Below are 22,136 nucleotides of genomic sequence, written 5' to 3' on the forward strand. Positions count from 1 at the left end.
CTGGATCCTTTTGCCACCTCCTGCCCCGTTCGCCGCGACTACGCCTCGTTGTTCCCGCCTTTGTCGCCACTTCTCGCCATCCCTCTCGACTCTCAGTGTATTCCGGTTTGCCACAACCGGACGGTTTCCACCGTCCGCAGGCATACGACGAGCGCAGCCCCCGCTCTCGAGCAATTTCAATCGCCGTACCATACGCGACTCGAGAATAATATACGCCTCACAACTTTTCCAGTTACAGCTAATTAATGCAGAATTATTATACTTCTGTGTGACTTATGAATGTTTAATTCGCATATCATCAAAAAGTTGTTCCAGGAACACACGGAAAGAACGGCTTTGCTGAAGTATCTAAAAATTTAGCTGGATACAGATACTGAACTGAAAATAATTTTGACGAACCATTAAAATAATTATACAGAACGCTTAAACATTGATGGCAGTGCTGCAAAAAGGTTCAACATTCTTTAACCAGTTTAAGCATCCTTATACATAATTACTTTGATGATCGAAACAAAACTATTTTCAGATTTGTATCTAGCTGAATTTTTAGATGCTTCAGCAAAACCATTTTTTCCGTATTGTTTCATGATTTTTAATCGGCACTAGGACTCATAATTGGATGCGAAATTAAAAATTAAAGGTGATCTACAATATAAATAATATTTGGATCGTCGAGTTCATTGATGAATTGATTGATCGACGATAGCTACGCAAAAAGACAGATTGGAAAAGCGATTGCTTCTGTCGGAGTGACTACGCTTAACTCGAGCTTGATGCATGCCGATCTAGCCGCACCAACTTGATGATGCGTAAATACCGCGTCGTTTGTCTCCTATTTCACGTACACCTACTCGCGAACGCAGAGTAGTTTAGTGTTTCGCTATCGCGCGATGTATTTTGCGAGGTAAATATACACAAAGTAGAGTTTGCAATGTAAATTTATTATCCACACGCAGAAAGCACAAAGCAAACATTATCAACCTAATGTCCGTTTTCATCAATATAAATTCACTTAATTCCGGTTTAATTTTTGCTTATTTTTTTCTTTAAAAATTAGAGAAAAAATGAAGAGTAAGATAAACTGAAATTATATTATATCGATGGAAACGGACATAAATCCGTCATTGGATACAATATACTTTACAAATCTATACTTTCTAAATTTTTTCAAGTGTCTTAAAAAATAGTGGCTCAATTTTCAATCTTTAAGAGTGAAATTTTATTCTTCAGAATGATAATTCACCCTAAAAATTTTAGAGAATAGTATTCGTTAAAGTAAGATCTGCAAAAAATTATAAAAGTTGATAATTAATGATAAGACTTATGTATTACTTTCAAATGTTCGCGCGTGTAACTCTAAAACTCGCGATTTCCAAACTACATTTTCTGGTTAAATCTTCCTTCGAAGTGTGAGAGAGCCGTGTCCTTAACGTCTCATTCACCTCGTGCGCAACAAAAGTCCGTGCAAGACGTTACAATTCTTTCTTGTTTTTTTTCTGCATTTTACGGAGAGAAAAATTGAACGTGCGGAGAAGCCGTAAACGCAAGCACATAACAAGCGTGAGAGGCACGCATCCTGTCATTAGTTCCATAATGTTCGCCTTATTCGATGCATTCGGTTCAATGTCACCCGTCCCTCTCCTTCCTGCCGATTCTCTCTCGCGACAGTCCCGATAGTAGTGTTCATCGGCATCCAGCGCGACGTTACCGTTCCTCCCCTCGAGGCCCTCTACAGCTCTCCTCCTCTCATTAACAATCATAGCTGTTGTCCTTTCGTCTCGCGATCTACAACCAGGCCCATTCATACATTCGTCTCGGCCATTCAGGCCGAGCTGTCACGCTGACAGCTTGTCCTCACGTCCGTTTGCCTAACTAGAAGATTGAGCGTCTCAATGTCTTCTCAGTGTGGATCCAAACGAATTTTGTTAAATAAAATTTTGATAGAAAGATAAAAAATAATTGTAACATCCATCATAATTTTTAATCTCACACACACATATTATATATGTAAGTCGCCTATAATTAATTTTTATAAATTTTATTATTAATGTATTGTATATAAAAACATATTTATTTCACGATGTCGTGCAACGATCGTCATTCATCATTTGCGGATAATGTAATAAATATTAACATGTAAATACGCGCAACTAGTTATAAAATTAATTAAGAAAGTAAAATCTTAAGATTTCTGCAATCACAAAAGACTTATTGCGCGATATCTATTATATATTCAGATATTTGAAGCCATCGATTAAATACTTTTTTTCTGCAAATTCTTAGTAATTTAATTCAAATTGACAGAATTAAGTTAAGATTTTATCAATGCTACGATGTAATGTTTTATCAACGAGAATGTCTAATATCGAACATCCTCTTGCAGATATCACAATGATAAAATTCACTGTGGTAACGATGGTATGTCTTTTGGGGCTGAAAATGATCGCTGCCATGCCAGTGGCCGATCATCACGAGGGCCACCCTCCGCAGCCAGTGGCCGATCATCACGAGGACCACGTTCCGCAGCCAATTGATGAGAAGACCGCGGTGAAATCTCTGAAGGCGGCGGAGACGGCCGTGCAGAGCAGCCTATCCGAATCTGTAGCAGCTAGCCAACCAGCACAAGCAGCGGCTGAACAACCCGCTGCGGTTAACGAGCCTGCCGTGAGGAGCAGCGAATCTGCTAGCGACGAAGCCAAGCCGGCCGAGGCGAAACAGGACGAGCCATTGCAACCACAGCAGCCGACAGCAGCGGTGTCCGAGGAGGCTCAGGCGCAGCCCAAGTCCTCCGAGGAACAACTCGAGGAGAAGGAAGAGCCGAAAGTATTGGCCACCGAAAAGAAACAAGAGCCAGAGACCCTGAAGGAAGCGGCATCCGAGACGAAAGAATCCGTGCAGCTCGCGCCGCAGGAACAACCGGCTGAAATCCCAGCAGAAAAGAAAGTAGGTTTCTTGTTCCCCCGATTGAATAATTTTCTTTAATCTTTTCCACTTTACTCTTCATTTATACCATTCTTAAGTTAAGCTTCATCTAATCTTACATTGATATGCTTTTTTCAGGAGGAAAACGTAGCCGTCGAAAGTAAAAGCGCGGAGCAGGCGGTCGAACCTGCGGCCGAGAAGCCTGTAGCCATCGAGAAACGCGCTGATGGCGCTGCTGAGAAGAAGATCGCTGTTGACGAAGAGCCGAAAGAGGAGAAGAAGCTGGAGGAGCCGGTACAGCCAGCTGCGAAAAAGGAAGAGGAAATTCCCGCGGTCGCTGCCACCGAGGAAAAGAAGGTTGAATCGAAAGCCGAACTACCGAAGGAATCTGAAGGTCACTCGCTCGCCCACGCCAAGATCGATGACAAGCCCGACCGTGTGACCCGCGATGCCGAGGAATCCGCTGCGCCCGCCGCCGCTGCCGCCGCCGTCGCCGCCGCTGCAGCAGCTCCCGCTGCAGCAGCAGCTCCTGCCGCTCAGGAACCTGTTCAGGTGCAGGAGAAATCCGCGCCTATCGCCGAGGCCGAGCAAAACGCAGCGCAAGCAGCCGCGCCGGTAGAGGAGCCGAAACCAGCTGAGAAGAGCGAGAAGATCGAAAAGAGCGAACAGCTGGAGACAGCACCCGCCGAGCAGCCAGCTGTCAAAGTCGAGGAACCGGCCAAAAGCGAGGAGAAGGTTGCTGAAGTAGCTGCTGAGAAAGAGGCCGAAAAAGAACCGAAGAGTGCCGACTCTCCTGTCCAACAAGTGGAAGCGGCGAAGGAACAACAGCTCGCACAGCCTCAGGAGTCCAGCCAGATCAAACGAGATGCGGCGGAAGCGCCGGAGCAGCCTCAGGCCAAGTCGGACCTTCCGGCCGCTGAGGAGCAACAGCAGCAGCAGCAGCAGCTGGCCCAACAACAGCAACCACAACAGCAACTGCAGGAAATCGCTAAAGAGGTGAAGGAACGCTCCGACGATTCCTCCGAAGAGAAGTCCTCCGAGGACAGCAAGGAGGACACCAAGAGCAGCGAGGAGGAAAAGTCTTCCGAGGAGCAGAAGAACGCCAAACCGAAGCTCGGGGAATTGCTCCCGAAACCCGAGCAGTAAATCTTGGCACGGGGAGGGTTTGATTGATGAGTAACCTCAGCAGCGCGGCAGCAACAGCAGCAGCAGCATCATCTCGAGGAGAAGAAGAAGGAAGTAAACTGCTCCTCGGGACGAGCTCAGGCATCGACGTCTCTAGCCACCGGGACGTGGGCACGAGTTCGTCGCGAGAAAACTGGAGCAGAAGTGAGAAAGAAAGATGTATGTATGTGTGTCTGTGTGTGAGTGTGGGGGTGTGTGTGTGTGTGTGTGTGTGTGTGTGTGTGTGTGTGTGTGTGTGCGCATACGTATGTATGTTGTGAAAGAGCGAGAATGCGAATGCCAGGATAAGAAGCACTCTCAGCGATAAATCCAGAAAATGTGAAAATACTGCACAGTGTGAATGTCGGAGAAAGAGAAAAATAAAGAGAGAGGGCGAGAGAAAGAGAGAGAAAGAGAGAGTGCGAAAGAGCGATCCCATCGACCCCCATCAATCTTTCTATAGGGTACGGTTATCTGATCTTCGACGGCGCACTACGATCTCGGTAGCGCATTTCCGGGAGCGCAGGACGATCGCGTGTTACCGAATGCTGCGACACGTGAGCGAACGACACCGTGTATCGATCGTATCTTCGGTACGTGGTGATCGACGCCCGTGATCCGGTGGCGTCCCGGTGAACATCGCAAGATGGCAGACGGAGAACACGCGGCGGTCCATCACAGAATGCCGGCTCGGCCTGGCTCCGAGTCGGCATTCTCGTTCGTCCCGGTGGACATCGCGATCTGTCCGCGGGGACGAACTCTGCTCCCCCCCCCTCTCCTTCCCCCCCCATTCAATATCTTTCATTCCCTTTATGGAACTCCCATCCCTTGCGTCCCATCCGAGAATGACACACCACTACAACATCCGATAAGCTCATCCCGATAAACTATAATAGTAAGTAGTTCGACTCTCTCTGTCTTCTTTTTTAGAGATACATGTGTCATTATTATTATTGATTATTATTACGATTTAGTACCAATACCACTATTATTATTAATATTATTATTTGTATTATTGCTATCATCATCGTTATAATAATAATTATTATTATTACTGTGAATCCCCCGACGGCCTCGTGTTACTACCAACCGCCCATTTATGGATCATTCGCGAGCAAGTTTAAGTTTCAGATTTTAATAATACAGAAGCAAAAAGTATAGAATTTTATGATCATAATTACGGGACTCTATTGAGTTTTTACATAAACAGAGATATTTTTCAAGCGATATATTGCGATGAAACAAAAATAGACTTCGAGATCGATATTGTACACAATCATACGTAATCTTCTTCCATAACACGTAATATCTTTCGTAATATCTTAATATTATTATACATTGTTAAATTCAAATCAAATTATTTAATTTAAATTATTTTTAATTCATTTTTCTATAGATCGCCACTGCTCCTTCTCAATATGTCATTAATTTAAACAATGAACTTAAACAATTTCGAACTTGAGAAAATATATAAAATTTTACTCAAATTTGATTTGTTATTCACTAAGTGCATACGTTAATATAAATGTTTACTTTGAAATTAATTAAGAAACTAATGGAGAAAATTGATTTACATTTTAACACACATGAAAGTTAAAAATAACAAAATGTTATTATATTTAACTAAAGGGATTGGATTACTATTGCTCTTTTGATATATAACAGTATATCTCTCTGCATAACAGTATATCTCTCTGTATGACTTAGATATACTAATTTTTAAGTACACTGAAACATAACAGTACAACAGTATACCTAAAATTTCACGCAATTACTCATCTTTTCAAAGTTCTAGACTACAGTCATTATAAGTCGCTTCCGAATTACAGCGTAAAGTACAGTTTTCACTCGGCGAGCGTTACGATCGCACGAAGCAGTTGTAGGTATTTGCAAGATATGCAACTATTCTAGAAAACGAATGATGCATCTGTGAATGATAACATCTGTGGAAAGATGACAGAATGGACGCAAGAGGAATGGATGCAAGTCACATCACTGCGTAAATCGCTCGCTGATAAATCATGCGGATTTGCAGAGGTTCGTGTGATAACATTAGATCGTGATAAGCAGCGATTTGTCAATCACATCGCTCTTCAGCATCGCAAAAACGACGAGGATCAACGCCGCGGTTGTAATAAGTTAACGAGTGACTTACGAAGTAGCACTTAGCCGTTCTCGACAGCGTGCACAAAGTACGTACACAGTGTACGTACATACGTGCCGTGTCAGATACGATAATCGAGGGCTTCCGCTAGCCGATAAACATCTTCGCACTTCTCTAACACGAAATAACAAGGCACAACGAGCGCGCACCGGCAGCGAATTGAGTAAATGATAATAACCCCTTAATTTACGACCCTTAACCGTTTACCGTGCCCACTTTACCCACAAATCGTTTACGTTACGCAATAAGATCAAATAAAACGTGTCTTTCATTGCATTTCATAAATGTTTCGTCGAAAATTTCATTCCATTAAGATAATGGGATTTTGCTATTGAGTAACATACTCGATATTATTAAATACGTTTAAGGATAAAATTATTAATTGTAGAAATTTAGAATTAATCTTAGGCAAATTTTGATTGATAATATAAAAACTTTCCTTCAGATAAATAAAGAAATAATTATATATACAGCACAAATGAAAGAAAAAAAATGTATATACATAGCTTCAGAGATAGATTTATTATTCATCTTCAACAATTTAAGTATCTGATTTCGAGTTTAAGAACTGTCCAGAGTCTCATTATTAATTACATTTAATATAAATAGCATAGAATTATTAATTACGGAAAGTTTATATCAACCTTTTTAGACAAATTTTGATCTATCTGTAAAAACGGTTTTCCTTTCAAATAAAAAAAGAAATACATAATTATATACATATTTGCAAACGAAAATGTCTTTAGAAAGGAAGATATGTATGGTATTTTTTATAATATATTCAAAGACGGATTATATATAATTATCATTTATCCTAGACAATTTAAATGTCTGGCTTCGAGTTCAAGGACCGTCCAGAGTCTTATTATTACTATAAAGGAAGACATATATGTTGTATTTTATATCTTCAAAGATCAATTATAATTATCATTCATCGTAGACAACTTAAATATCCGAGCTAAAGGATTGTCCAGAGTATCATTATTGATTACATTTACGCAGAATTATCAATTACGGAGAGCTTATTATTTTTTATAGCAAATATTTATCGATAGTATGGAACCGTCTTCTTTCAGATAAATAAATAAATAAATAGATAATTATATGCACAATGCACACAATATAAATGAAAATGTCATTAGAAGGAAAGATATGTATGTAATATATACTATATTTTATAATATCTTCATAGATAAGTTATAATTCATCACAAATAATTAAAATATCGAGCACTTAGCAGAAGAATCATTCAGATTGTCATAATATGTAGAAAACGGAATAAATCCCAGTAATTGTAAGTATCATTCTGCCAAGGGTGCTATAAACTGCCATTAAGAGAGGCGATCCGCGGATTTACGGCGTCACAACCGATACCTTTCTATTCTCGCAAATGCAATTCCATAACGAATTGACTACCCATGGAGAATGCACTTGCATAAGAGCACCAGTCGCACAACTGCTCGCGAATGTCGCATTGCCGCGGCGCAAGCCGACATTTTCCCTTGCATCGATTCATCAAAGGGCGAGCGAGCATCTCGATCACACGGCGATACACCGAGTAGGTAAGCATAAACAAAGTTGCAGTGCATAAGGTGAGTGCTCCCAGCGAAATGTCAAGGCGTGAAAGAAAAAAAAAGAGAGACAAAAAGAATTTTGCAACTCGTTGCGCGGAGATTGTTCAATTATCATTGTTCTCTACATTTCATCATATCGTCCTGCATTCTCGCCGTTCAATACTAAATGCTCTCAAAATTGAAGGGCTCCCTGGAAAAAACTCTGTAACTATCATTTTTATAAAATGATGTTTTAACAGAAAAACGTTATTTAATCGTGCAAACATGGAGTACATGTTTTTTATATTTCTTGTAAAATTTTTTAAAAATTGCAACATTTTACCAAAGAGCCGTTCAACTAATCTTTAACCGAACAGGAGCCCTACTATATAGCTGTTTTATTTTTCATATTATATTGTATTTATCCATTTTTATTTTTAATAATTTTAGAATTATCATAGATCAGTTGGAAAATCATTATAGTAGCTTTGAAACAGTGTTATGTTTTGAAATAAAAAATATATAATTAAATAAAATAAATCTTACATAAAGAAAAGCTATAAAATTTAAAAAAACACCCGTATTCTAAAGGTTAACTTGAAATAAGCACACCTGATACTATTTAACGCTATCTTTGAAGCATTCGCCTTCTTTCCTCTGTTATTAAATCCGATGCAAAAATTTTCATTTTTCAATGCTAGATTATTGCAGAGTAACAAATCATTGCTTCTTTCGTAAAAAAAAAATTTATTAAAGCGAAATGTCTAAATGCAAAATTACCTTTTGCGATTTGTATTTCGCTTTTTTTTTTCTTAAGACTTAAAATTTAATTCATTAAATTTTCTAATTAATGTTTGGAAAAATAATTTTGCGAGAAATAGATAATACGTGATAAGTGCATTCTTAAGAGATATGTAGTCAAATGCCTCCGTGGCGCAATCGGCTAGCGCGTTCGGCTGTTAACCGAAAGGTTGGTGGTTCGAGCCCACCCGGGGGCGATATTTTTTTTTTACAATTATTGTACGATTGTTTTTAATATCATATTCATTCAAATATCAGTTCGTAACTCCTAACTGTAGATATACAAAAGCACAAGTTTTACGTTATAATATTACAATATAGATTAAAGTAAAATGCATAGCCAACTATTTACAAAACGAATGATATAAAAACATAATTAACAATAAACTAATAAATTTTTATTGTATTTCTTAATTCTGTTTAGCTAAAGAAAATAACGAAAATTAAAAAACGAAAAAAAAAATTATTTTGACCCCGACGTGATTTGAACACGCAACCTTCTGATCTGGAGTCAGACGCGCTACCGTTGCGCCACGGAGTCTTGTGATGTTGTCTTCTTCCAATGCAATGATATGTAACGGTACACTTAAAATGATACACTTGCAATATAACATTAAATGATAATTGTAGTAAAACGATATAAAATATGTACTTAAAATCTATCACGTACCTTATTTGTAAGTAAAACGCAGGCTAACACACCCAGAGACCACCAATCGACTTCCTGTCCATAATATTCCTTCTTTAGGATTTCCGGCGCTGAAAAATCATGATGAAAAATTCGCTTAAATATGACGATATAAAAGCGCATTTTATATTTTATATAAAAAAAAAAATTAAAATATAAAGAAAAAAAGAAAGAATATACTTTTATTTCTTTACAATCAGTTATTACGCTAAAATTGCATTTTAAGGTTAATATTCTAAATTAATAAATAAAAATGTTTAAACTCATTTTCTGGAAAACTTTGTTTTCTGAGTTACGTCGATGTTGTAGCAAATAAACGATATAATGAGTGTATATGTGTATGCTATTATAGTTGTATATTATTATATAACATTTTCTTACCCATATATTGAGGTGTTCCACAGAATGTATTTGTTCGTTCTGTGCGATGCAACCATTTGGCCAGACCAAAATCGATAATCACAGCATGGCCATCTTCATCAAGTAGAATATTGGTTGTTTTCAAATCTCTGTGTACTACACCAGCATTGTGTAGAAAATCTATATACAACACACGTTTTTATATAAAATATAGAGACTTCGGATCTTGTATGTCATTGATAATTGAAATTATTCTTGGCTCTTGTACATATATTATTGATTGTTGAAATTATTCTTACCTATAGCTAAGGCAATTTCAGCTACATATATCCTAACTACTTTTTCAGGCAAACAGCCATACTCGTCGACTAGTGAAAATAATTCTCCTCCAGAAATGTAATGCATCACTGCAATATTATTTACATCTGTCAGTTTATTTAGAATCAAATTGAAATTTAAATATTGTAATAATAGAAACATACATATATACAACGTTTTCCTGCCTTGCCATCTGTGGACGGAATTCACTATGAAAGGATGATGCCCAACCATTCTCAGTATCGCTGCCTAAGTATGAAATATCAAATCTGTTATATATTATGTCAAATCTATATATTTATCAAAGCTATCATCTTAGATATAAACGTACCTCCTCCTTAGCTTGTCTGACACAATTTTCTGCCACAATCATGGCTTTGCTAATCACCTTCAGTGCAAAAACCTGACTAGTTTCTTGCTTTTGCACCTTGTATACTTTGCCATAAGCACCCTTAGCTATTACATCTAAGAAGACGTATCCTGTTTTCAGAGGTATCTCCTTGACTGGAAATTCTGGCAGAAATATTGACTGAGAGCGTGAAATGGGCCATACTGTTTTGGAAGATCCATGAATATCCTGTGTAGTACAATATCCTTTGGTCCAACTGAAGAGTGAATGAGAACAAATTTAGTTCTTATAGTTATGATATTTAATATGTATAGAAATCTGTTATCAAAGACTAATTACAGTGTTACCTTCTGTGAGAAGCACGGGACAATGATCTCCCTTCCTTGTTAGAAGCCTGCGCAGTTGCATTGTTGACGCAGCTACCACCAAGCAAATCACTGAGACTGTACTGTAAATCAATAACATTGCCTTTAATGCAAAATGCTTATATTTAACTATAATGCATCATGCAAAATGCAAACACATAACAGTATCAGAACATAAAAATTGTTTTTAATAAACTCAACTAACAATAACATTACATTAATATTACAATTTTTGAATAATGTAATTGTTATATGTAAAACATATATTAATTTTGTTAAATAAAAAATTATTAGTAATTGTAATGTTACTGTTGATGTTTATCAAACAAAAGGAGAACAAATTCTTTATTATAGGTTAGGATCTGAGTTTAAACAATACTCACCTGACTATCATACCTCTGCTGATTATGACAGTTCCTTTTGACGTTGGAGTTGCCCATTCAAGTGACAGCTTGCTCCGATCGATCGTCGATCCTCTCAAATCGAGCAACTATTCAAAAGCGGCGTTTTTCGGTACGTCATTCTGCTGTCGAGTTATCCTAAATTAAAATATCAGTGGCGTGCCGCCAGTTCGTTTGCACGTATTCATACCGTTAAACTTATAAACATGCACGGCGCGGTATGGCGCTTATAAATCGTGTTATCTCACACGGCAGTCTGGCTCGATGACTGTAAATGAAATTACTAATTATTATGACAAATTGACGCTGTGCACAGAATTATTAAATCGGACACAGCAACGTAGCATGCGACGCAAATTACGCCAGTAGCAAGTAGTTAACTAACAAATTACCCAGTGAATTGTTAAAGATGATGCAGAATTTTATTTACAACGAAAGATCGTGCGGCGAACATGCGCAGTACGCAAGTTCCTCCCAAAGTCGGCGAATCACATGAAGGCAGAAACACTTTCAAATATATACCTTACGCATATATACGAGACACTCGTAATTCTTTTAGGAACTTAGAACATTCTATAGATAATTATATTCCACAATTAAACGAATGCAATTTGAATTTACGTGAATGTCAGAATTCAAATATGTTTCTACAGACGAAGAAGTTGAATTAAACATCACTCGCAATGAATTTGAAACACAAAAAAGCGCGAAAACATCGTCCGCGGACCTGCGCAATGAATGTTAATTATAGAACCCGAAATTGCAGAATAAAATTAGACAGTAAAAATTATAGAAGCAATAAAACAATTTGATTTATATTTAGGTAGTAACATTTTTATACTGCACTGTAAGTTTAACTGTAAGACTTTTTTATCCTAAAAATTTTTGTCAATATCCATAACATTTCTTTAAAGAGGAAATTTAATTTAAATATGTGTTTAAAAAAATCTTTTTACAATTGTACTAAATTTTTTTTTTTAATTAATACAATTTAGTACATTTTTTAGTTCATTTGATACATTCAGCTTTAAAATTATGGCAATACTTGACTAGGTGCTTTCCATTTGATGATATAAGTCGATATAAGTGTCGTTCTTTGTTACCCTCTTTGTTACTCTCTGAATATTAAGAAGGAAAGAACGACACTTGTGTCGACTTGTATCATCAAATGAAAAGCACCAATAGTCTACCTCCACTACTGTTCGAGGCTCAGCAGCCGAGTTTTAAATGTAGAGCAATACTGTTTTAAATGTTACATGGCGAATGCTCACATGACTTTCGATATAAAGATCAAAGATACCGACACGAAGTGTCTCTACTGGGATGCGTTTCAAAACTTGACTCTGTTAATTCCGAGTATTCTTTATTCAACATTCGGTGACCAACAAGGATAAAATGATATTCGAGTTGACATCCTGTCATTCTGGCAGTGTTTCAAAATTGACTGCCAGTACTGAAAATCTATAGTGTACGTTACGTAAATTGTAGCATTTTTAATGTTGGCAGTAATTTTGGAATATCGCCTTTAGATTTGATAGAATAACTATTGAGTTGGCAACGCTGACTGCAGATGACGACGCCAGTATTGCCATCTCACGGAGAAGATTCAAACTCCTTAATGCCGAGAGCGGTTCTATGGGTAACAACGTTACGTTGATATTACTAATCTCGCCGGTTATAAGAATTCTCGTTAAAAAAAAATTATCGACGCGTGACAAAGGAGAATTGTCATCCACATGGAATATAGAGAATAGAAGACCGAATTTACATAGACGAGACCGTCAAAAAGCGTGGTTCAAAAGTGGTCATCTAAATTAGTTCAATCGAGATGTCGCTTTCGTTCCACAACACCATTCTCGCAATTTGCATGATAACTGACTGTAGTTCTAATGACAATTTATATCTTCCTATTACTGTCAGAATATGACTCAACATATAACATCTCTATTTTTAGGTTATGTGTGCTCGATTGTGTGTGCTTAAGCATATATGAGAGAAGTTTTGCGATTTGAATGCCGTCTACCGAGCATCATCAATACCAATTCAGAAACCTGATTTTGACTTTTCAAAGCCTAGTTCGGCCTCTTATTCTCTATACTCCATGGTCATCCATAACACCGTGACATCAGCGCGCCCATGACTGTCTGTTCACGTGACATTAGTCGCTGCGCCGCCTGTGGTGCGTGGTTGCGTGCGAGTGTAGTTGGGGACCAACCGTGCGATTGATCCTGTGGTGTCAAAAAATTATCGGTTCTCTAGGGTTTGATTTTTGTATGCCGTCCGCGTGACCGCGGCTTTTGCCCGAGGTCACTTGCATGTCTGCCCGCGTTGAACGCGCAATCTAATTATGATCAAATTATTCTCGTTGAAACAAGCGAAAAAAGATGGCGAGTCACCCAAGGCTGGTACCCAGAAGAAGGCGTCTGCGGCACAGCTGAGGATCACGAAAGGTTCGGAGCAATGCCATTGAGTCACATTGTATGCTTTCTGCACGTTCGTTTTTCCTCTTATCTGATGCTCCTTTTTTTTTAGATATAAACGAACTGAATCTCCCGAAAACGTGCGGCACGGAATTCCCAGATCCCGACGATTTGCTAAGCTTTAAATTAATCATCTGTCCAGATGAAGTAAGTAAACGCTTGCTTCGGAGCACCTTATAGTTGTTACAGTCGATCAGATCAATATCACTTTTGCCGTCTTACCAGAAATTGAGATTATTTTTGGTGTTTTGTTTAGATAATTGACATGGCTCCTTTTAACATTAACATTACTTTCTTAATAGGTTTTTTTTATTGTTTCAGGGATTTTACAAAGGTGGTAGGTTTGTATTTAGTTTCAAAGTTGGGCCCAATTATCCGCATGAGCCACCCAAGGTGAAATGCGAGACTCAAGTTTATCATCCTAATATTGATTTGGATGGTAATGTGTGCCTCAATATTTTGCGAGAGGACTGGAAACCCGTACTCACAATCAATTCCATCGTTTATGGTCTCCAGTATCTCTTTCTAGTATGTTGTTATCATTTCTGATATTATTTTCAGTGTGTGGTATTTTGCAAATAAAAACTATATTATTATAATATATAGTTTATACAAGAAATATTAGGCACCTTATTAACTATTATTTAAACCTCAAAAATGGATTTATCAAATTTGTTGTGAATTATCCTTTGTTTTAAAAACCCTTTAAACTTATGTATGGCGCTGGTAACCAATAAGTAACAATGTAGATAAATTCCAGATGAAAAAAGAAAATGTAAGTGCCTAATATTTTTTAACTGTATTATTATAACTATATTATTACATCACATGAGATTTTAATAACAGTATTTATAGTCAGTTTTTATATTTAAGACTAACTTAAATGCAGTCTTAAGATATCATAAACTATTTACGGAGCTATATTAATGTCTTAAGACATTAAGATGGTTGAGATAAGAACATATTAAGATAAGAACGAACTATGAATACCTGTAGTTGTAAATATACACATTTACAGTGGCTGCCAAAAATTTCTAGCCAATAATAATTTTATCGTATTACTCAGATGGTCTTTACAAATAAATATCTAGTACATAAGTATCTAATATATTTTAAAATTTAAAATATTTAAAATATTGTACTCTTATAAATTGATTGATTATAACAAGAATATTTTAATTGCTTGAATCAGAAATTGTAAAATTCACACAGAAATATTATTAGGCACCTGCTTTGACAAGTGATCTTCTTTGCTTATTTATGTTCAAGAATTTTTATTTATAATATAAACTAAAAACAGGGCCCGAAAATTATTATAAAGTTAATGTTGATTGGAAACTTAGCAGTCACTATATATATGTATGTATAAAAACTTCTCTCAAAGAATCTCAGAGAATTCTTATTATTACCAAAATTCAATATATAGAATTCACTGTTTTTTTATTTGAATTAAGAGGAATAAATGTTTTGGCAGGAACCAAATCCTGAAGATCCGTTAAATAAGGATGCAGCTGAAGTTTTACAAAACAACAGAAGGGCTTTCGAACAAAATGTAACGAAAGCGATGAGAGGTGGTTATGTAGGATCCTATTATTTTGATCGGTGTCTCAAGTGATACAGTGCCTCACCGTCAATACTGTACACACTTCTCCAAGGACTCACTGTAGGTGAAGATATCCTAAACTACGGAATTAATGTAGGACCACACTGTGTCCTCATTATCACTTGCGTGATAACATTAACATATTTACTTTCTTTGTGTCTTGCCAGGCCTATATACATTTAATTAAAGACGTATTTTTTTCTTAGCACAAAAAACTCGGGCGATTTGAATGCATCGTTCATTGTTTTCGATGAATTACCAAGAATGTTTATTGGCCATGGCATTATTTTAGTGAATTTGAAGTGCAGTGTTGAGGGGCTCGTAGAATTATAGTTTGACATTTGGCAGAGAGATAATAGATGTTACGATGTGATTTAATTGTGTTCCATACATTTACGATTCTGGACTTAGGAATTAGAAAGTTCTGGAATTAGAAAGTTTTTGGATCCTGAATTTTTAAACTTCTTTTGCGATTTTTATAGGTACCTTAATTTATAAAATATTTATTTTCTAAGGGGCGTAACCCATTTTCATAATAATTCACCGTAGCATCTATCAAAATCTGCTTTTCATTTAAATATATGTACAAGTAACTTATGTATTTTGACTGAGAATGGAATATAAGGCTGTTACAAAACTGCAAATGTTTCGTTTGGATTTTCGCAAACAGCAAATTTTTACACCCGACAGAACAGCTCTCTTTCTGATATATGTAAAAAAATAATAATTCGATGTCTTCTTTTTTATGAGAAAAGTTAAAATTTATTTCACACTAAGCGAAGAAATTGGTTTGCTTTATGTACAAGTACAAACCTTACAGCAGTCATTAATAATTACGAGATTACAATACAATCGTGAGATTTGTTATGCTACAAAATTTAATTTATCATATACTTCGTAATTACTAGAAATATTGGAAAGTATATTTTCAACGTCACGCTTGTACAGAGTCTATATAAAATAATTGAGCATATCTCAATGTAGTTTAGAAAAATTGATACATGCAAGAATCACAGAAATACTTATATAACAAAGTGTGTTAAAATGTGCCACCGATACTTCTTTCTGCTATTTGCTCTTATATTGATGTATAAATCGGAATATTTAGATAACACCATATATATCTCTTCAATCTGTAGGCATTTTGGAATTCATAATAGTAAATTTATATAATCACTAGTGAAAATAGAAATGAAAAATAATGATAGTGTATCTATACAAGTGTGAAAAAAAATTTTTTGTCCTTTACATTTTAATTACACACGTTGAAATTATGTAATAAAATTTAATATTACTATTTTTCTGAATTCTGATCTTATTTAAAAAATAATCTGCGATTGTGTGTGTGAATTCTAAACTACTATATGATTGCGTATATTTTGTTGTTTATTAAATATATTTAATTAGACAGATGTAAGAAAGAGTTAAATGCTAATCCACAAACATACTGTAAACTCCAGAAATAAAGGTCTTGGATAAATAAATAAATGACAGATATAATAGAGACTACATTTTCAGTTTAATAATGAAGTTTCTAAACTTCATTCGTATATTAAAGCACCAGTTATAGTTATCTTACCTCTTATTAGTTTATACAATATCAAGACTTAAGCGCATATGTGTGATGTTTTATCGTAAGACTCGTCGCCACTACCATTATTTATAATTTATTTTATTCATTATATAAAAACTACGGAGAGAATATGCGTGTGGTAAATATTCATTACAAAGAAGTTACGACTTGTATCCTATAAAGAACAAAGGAACAGCTTTTTCGTCTCTTCTCTCTATCAGTTACTTTAATTTATTATTCTTTAATACAGTACTTCTAGAACTTATGAACTAGAGAAGTGTCCTGGCCTCATTCCGACCTACAGCTTATTCTGCTGTATTCTTTAATTTAGGTCCCGTCTGCACGTTAATGTCTCAAGGCACTTTTTAAAATGTTTTTGTTTGAAAAACTGACACAATCGATATTAACTTTCTCTCTCATTACATGCAAAGATTTTAACTGTACTAAATGAGTCGCGAGTTCGGATTACAGTGCGAAGAAGTATTTTTGTTTGATTGCGTCGAACTGTTTATGAAATAGATACGATATTAAAAATCGCTTTTTATGCTACACATATATCTCCGATAAATACTGCAAGAAATCAGTAGTCATAATTTCAAATAAGCCAATATAAAAGCAGGGTACTGCAAAATAAAATTGGCGAATATAAGAAATATGTAATTTATTTATGTTACTATTAGAAAGATTATCATATATACCAAAAACTTTTCTTCCATATATGTCTCATTTTATCAAATTGGAGTATTGTAATGTACTGATTATAACTATGTTAACTTTCAAATATCTGAAACTATTTACATCGTCCTGTTATATTAAAGTATCCCTGGCTTTTTGAATTTCGAGAGACATGCATATTATGTATAACAGATACATTAAAAATGTTGAGCAATAATATACACATTTCTATATCCTTGACTTATATGTTATTGATATTGTTTTATATAATTATTTACTTTTACACAGCAGAATGTTTATTTTGCAACTGTTGAGAGTTTCCTTCGCTGCGATAAGACTATTCGTCTAGAACGTATAATCAGCACAAAGAAAATTTCATGGAAAAAACGTTATGGTTACTTTAACCGAAAATAATATTTTTTCCATAATACAATTTGGTATAAGAATTATAGTAACAACTTATAGCCAAATTGTATTGATGGACAAAAAATATCATTATTTTTAGCTGTGGCAACCATAACGCTTTTTCTGTGTTTCAACAATTGCAAGATAAATATTTTGTTGAACGTGATCTTTAAGGTTAATGTTTATTATGAATAAATAAAATGTGCAGGGACTTCGTAGGGTGCTTTCCATTTGATAACAAGCGTCGTTCTATCCTTCTTGACATTCAGAGAGTGACAAAGATAGACGCTTGTGTCGACTTGTGTCATCAAATGGAAAGAACCTATTATATACTCCACATATATATTAAAAAGTCATGAATCTTATTTTTTCACATTTCTAATAATGATATTTTCATAAAATCATATATCGAATTCTTTATAACATTGAAGTTGAAGTTTTTTTAATATAGACAATTCCACATGTTTTTGATTTACAAATAAATTAATGTACAAAACCTATTTTGTGGGTTAACAATCTATTGGTTAACAAAATCTATTATGTATATCGTTTCTTCTACGCTATCTGCTGTATTTTTGCATGCACCCTGTATAAAAAATCTTTATTAGAAAAATTGAATTTGGAATAAATATCAATGATTAAAATTATTGCACAGTTTCTTGCAGCTTTATATGAAAAAAAGATAAGTCTCATATTCGATAAACAGAATAAAAAGTTTGGTCGAGTATATATCATAAAGAAGCACATATTCTTATCAACAAAATGTTTTCAACAACCTAGTTTCACTATCAAATAACATTTTAGTACAAAAACTTGGACTTAAATACAAGATCACAATTTATACTTTGAAGCGACACATAATTGACACATACGTTCTTTTGCATTTCGATATAAAAAGCTCTCTTGTGCAGTAATATCATTTCACTAACCACAGCACAGAACACCTCTTCTTTGTACGCCTTTATCATTTTGGGCTCTGATATTTATAATTTATTTCTGCTTCGAGTTCGTCCTACGTAATTGCAATACCTCATGAAAGAAAGAGCTCTGCTCATTTGTTGTTTTTGTGTTAATGCCTTTTATAATACAATATGGATATTAATTCATATTGTATTATAAAAGAATCAAAACATAAGATTGTAGACTTCGTTACAGAAGCTATTCAAAGTGCTTTCTTAAATTATTCGTGCTCTATCCTTCAGGGTACAGTTTGGACAGCACAAAATATGGCAGAACTTATCTTTTTCAAAATAAAGCAAGCTGTGCTGAGATTTATGTAAAGTGATCGGTAACTGCAGAAAAATGTTTGGCCATATGTAATACAATATACATTTAAACGAAGACTTGAAAAAAAAAAAACTATTTATTAAAACATCTAAATTACTCTTATCTAAAGATTTTTGTGATAAGCAAGTTTTGCAAATTACGTCTAGTAGTTTTGACAAGTTTCATTTTTTCTTTTCAGTAGAACAGCTATTAGCAAATAGATCTGGAGAATGTACAGCATATTTTACTGAACTAATTGTTAATATCAAATAACATAATTTATACACATACTCGAATTTCTTTTGATATATTTGTACCAACAATTTAACACAATTTGTGTAACATATATTTTATAAACTAATTTTTTTTTTTGTTAAAATAATTTCATATTTAGGCAAATAATTGAGATTAAATATACATTGTGTGTGGGTGTGTGTGTGTGCGCGCGCGCGCGCGTGTGCGTGTGTGTGATGAGAATACATATCTAGCAAGCTATGTTAGAATTTTCTTAATCAAAAGTACTTTAGAGTTAAAATATTTCGATAGTATAATTTAAAATAATTTTAAATTGTCAAGAAAATATTATAACTTGCTAGATGAAGAGTAACATTTTATTTGAATAAAAAAATATCGAATTGTTATTTATAATAAATGTGTAAAAGAGATGTGTAATATACATTTTCACATGATAACTAAGTAGCAAATCTGCTGTCTCATAAAACAGTATCCACAAAACCGATGATCTCATGAGGATAAAATTTTAGTCTTATCTTTGTTAGATTGCCTTAGTAATGTACAATTAATTTACACAAAAATAGTAAATAGGAAATGCGTAATATTTTCGAAATAGTTATATAATGTTCATGTGCTACAAATGTCCAATCCAGATTCAGTATAATTTGTTTACTTACTTAATTAACCTAAAATTGAAATGATTATAAGTCTTTATCGACTTAAAGGTGTTCCACCGAAGTTAAACGAAGTGGGCACAGTCTGTAAGTGAAAGACGTATCCTAAAAAATTTAAAATTATAAATTAATGATAACTAATATACAGAATAAAAGAATATGCACATTAACTCATACATCAATGCAAATTCTCACTATTAAAAGCAGCACAAATTTACCTCCGCTCTGCTCGATCCTTTTACTCTCTAAAGCTGCTTTGCGTTGATCCGCCAAAAGAATAATTTCTTGTAAAGCTTTCTCTTGTTCAGGACTAAGAAGACTCGTCAAGGCTCTATACCAAGCCATGTCCGTTCTTTCAATATCTAGTTAAAAATAATAAATACACAATATATATTTTAATACGTTTTAATGCGTATTTTGAAATCAGTTATATATATACACCTCTCAAATATTATTTTTTAAGTATTTACTTTGTATGATTTCCTTGAAAACAATATATTCATCTTGATTGGAATCCTCTGAATCTAAAGGGGTAGTATAGCTTTCAAGAGCAGTCTCTTCGTTACCGTCATACTCTGAGTCGTCGTCATCGTCATCTGATCTGTGATCACCGTGACCATCTTGTATAGTCGCGTTAACGTTGAAGCCATGTTGAGCAGACGTTCGTGTTATCTTATCCTGTAATTTCTCGAGGTATTCTTGATTAGCATCATCTATATCGTCTTCATCTGATGATAAAACATCTAAAATTCGAATTTAATTAGCTTATATATTTTACCATATATTCTATATTTCTTATTTTTGCTATAACACTTTTAAATAAAACATTTTAGGATTTTCATATAACATTTTTCTCTTATTTCTACTCATAGAACATATTACTAAAGTTTGTAATAAACAATCTGGGACACTCTCTATATAAAATATTCACCTTCGTCAATATCACTTTCTTCCTCGTTCTCGTCATCATCGTCTCCATCTGTGACTTTAGCGGCATATGCTCTTTTCAAACCTTCGAATAGCAAGATTAAGGATGGAATAATTTGCGTTGCACATTCGTTAACAGCAGGTGGTCTCGCAGGACCCATGCTGATTAACGTACACAGTCCAAGAACGCACAATTTACGGTCGTGCAAGCTATAGAGAAGATCAATCATTGTAATTCATTATCACAAAGAAAATTAATATCTTAAATTTTTGTATTTTATTAATTCTATATATTAGAATATTTTTATATAATAAAAATCCATACCCTAAAAAACAATCAGTATCATTGATCCACTGCTTTATAAAACGCGAAGCAAGCGGTTCTGTTGATTGATCAAAGTTTCCTTGTAATCTGTCCATTGTTTCCAGACAAAGTGCAGGATTGTAATATAAAGCGGCAATGACTACTTGAAGACACATCGTTCGCAATTCCGAAGTTTTCACTTCGCGCATTAGACGTTCGAGGACTAATTGTACAAGCGGTGGTATACACTAAAATTGAATCGTTTTATTCGTTATTGCACTTCGTAGATGATAATACATTTGCACATAATTCCTATGGATATTACGTTACCTGATCTATACGTCCTTTACACTGCAGAATTATAACTTCTAATAACTTGGCAGCATGACACTCTGGATCTTCACCACCATCACCAGTCAAAACCTTCAATATAGAACACAATCTTATTTAGAAACTAATAAGAGTGTATATAAAGAGAATATTCTGTTACTTACAGTTTTACACATGTTGAACATAGCAAGAACATGATTTTCATTCGATAAAAACGCCTGAGTATCGACAGTGATGTAATTATGTAGCGCAGGCATCATATCAGTGAAATAATCAAAACCATCTTTTTGGAAGAGTTGATACATGAGTTCTAAGACTTTCCACATATCTTCAGATATACCTTTACCCGTTAGATCGTAAACTAACGACAAGGCTTCTTCGTAAAATTCTGATTAAGAAGAGAAAGCAATTTTTTAGGATGCTTAATATCACAATAAAATATATATCAAAGGTATATATTATAAGAAAATATATAAATACATATATGCAAATAAACATTAAAAATAAAGTTTGTATTAAATTGTTTAACGGTAAAACATTAATCTACTAAAAAAAATCTCGGATTCAATTTCCAACTTTA

General features: G+C 34.9%; 4 protein-coding genes and 2 non-coding genes across 7 annotated transcripts in view; 3 read left to right on the plus strand and 3 right to left on the minus strand.

Annotated features, from left to right (window-relative positions):
• Positions 1-4,937, plus strand: part of LOC108754487 (probable serine/threonine-protein kinase kinX) — an 8,742-nt gene extending 3,805 nt beyond the window's left edge. Inside the window, exons 2-3 of the mRNA XM_018496807.1 lie at positions 2,384-2,943; positions 3,061-4,937. Of these exons, the coding sequence (XP_018352309.1) occupies positions 2,392-2,943; positions 3,061-4,068 (1,560 nt within the window). The 5' untranslated portion in view covers positions 2,384-2,391 and the 3' untranslated portion in view covers positions 4,069-4,937. The remainder of the gene's footprint in view (positions 1-2,383; positions 2,944-3,060) is intronic.
• Positions 1-11,557, minus strand: part of LOC108754488 (serine/threonine-protein kinase S6KL-like) — a 63,709-nt gene extending 52,152 nt beyond the window's left edge. The window contains exons 1-8 of the mRNA XM_018496808.1: positions 11,478-11,557; positions 11,068-11,353; positions 10,667-10,767; positions 10,302-10,575; positions 10,135-10,219; positions 9,952-10,059; positions 9,674-9,832; positions 9,275-9,363 (exon numbers count right to left, since the gene is read on the minus strand). Of these exons, the coding sequence (XP_018352310.1) occupies positions 9,275-9,363; positions 9,674-9,832; positions 9,952-10,059; positions 10,135-10,219; positions 10,302-10,575; positions 10,667-10,767; positions 11,068-11,124 (873 nt within the window). The 5' untranslated portion in view covers positions 11,125-11,353; positions 11,478-11,557. The remainder of the gene's footprint in view (positions 1-9,274; positions 9,364-9,673; positions 9,833-9,951; positions 10,060-10,134; positions 10,220-10,301; positions 10,576-10,666; positions 10,768-11,067; positions 11,354-11,477) is intronic.
• Positions 8,728-8,801, plus strand: Trnan-guu. Its single transcript has one exon. It is a non-coding gene; the product is annotated as a tRNA-Asn (tRNA).
• Positions 9,074-9,145, minus strand: Trnaw-cca. Its single transcript has one exon. It is a non-coding gene; the product is annotated as a tRNA-Trp (tRNA).
• A 1,679-nt stretch (positions 11,558-13,236) lies between the features above and the next one.
• Positions 13,237-16,360, plus strand: LOC108754427 (NEDD8-conjugating enzyme Ubc12). The gene is made up of 4 exons (XM_018496692.1): positions 13,237-13,535; positions 13,618-13,712; positions 13,887-14,093; positions 15,040-16,360. Exons 1-4 carry the CDS (start codon positions 13,433-13,435, stop codon positions 15,178-15,180), a joined length of 546 nt encoding a protein of 181 aa, XP_018352194.1. The 5' UTR covers positions 13,237-13,432; the 3' UTR covers positions 15,181-16,360.
• A 3,364-nt stretch (positions 16,361-19,724) lies between these two features.
• Positions 19,725-22,136, minus strand: part of LOC108754580 (importin-7) — an 8,724-nt gene continuing 6,312 nt past the window's right edge. For both annotated transcript variants that reach the window (XM_018497013.1, XM_018497012.1), the window contains exons 13-19: positions 21,721-21,944; positions 21,557-21,649; positions 21,248-21,474; positions 20,927-21,132; positions 20,466-20,738; positions 20,214-20,357; positions 19,725-20,100 (exon numbers count right to left, since the gene is read on the minus strand). In XM_018497013.1, coding sequence (XP_018352515.1) covers positions 20,033-20,100; positions 20,214-20,357; positions 20,466-20,738; positions 20,927-21,132; positions 21,248-21,474; positions 21,557-21,649; positions 21,721-21,944 — 1,235 coding nt within the window. In that variant the 3' untranslated portion in view covers positions 19,725-20,032. The remainder of the gene's footprint in view (positions 20,101-20,213; positions 20,358-20,465; positions 20,739-20,926; positions 21,133-21,247; positions 21,475-21,556; positions 21,650-21,720; positions 21,945-22,136) is intronic.

The sequence above is a fragment of the Trachymyrmex septentrionalis genome, unplaced genomic scaffold (genome assembly GCF_001594115.1).
Source record: "Trachymyrmex septentrionalis isolate Tsep2-gDNA-1 unplaced genomic scaffold, Tsep1.0 scaffold8, whole genome shotgun sequence".
Lineage (NCBI taxonomy): Eukaryota > Metazoa > Arthropoda > Insecta > Hymenoptera > Formicidae > Trachymyrmex > Trachymyrmex septentrionalis.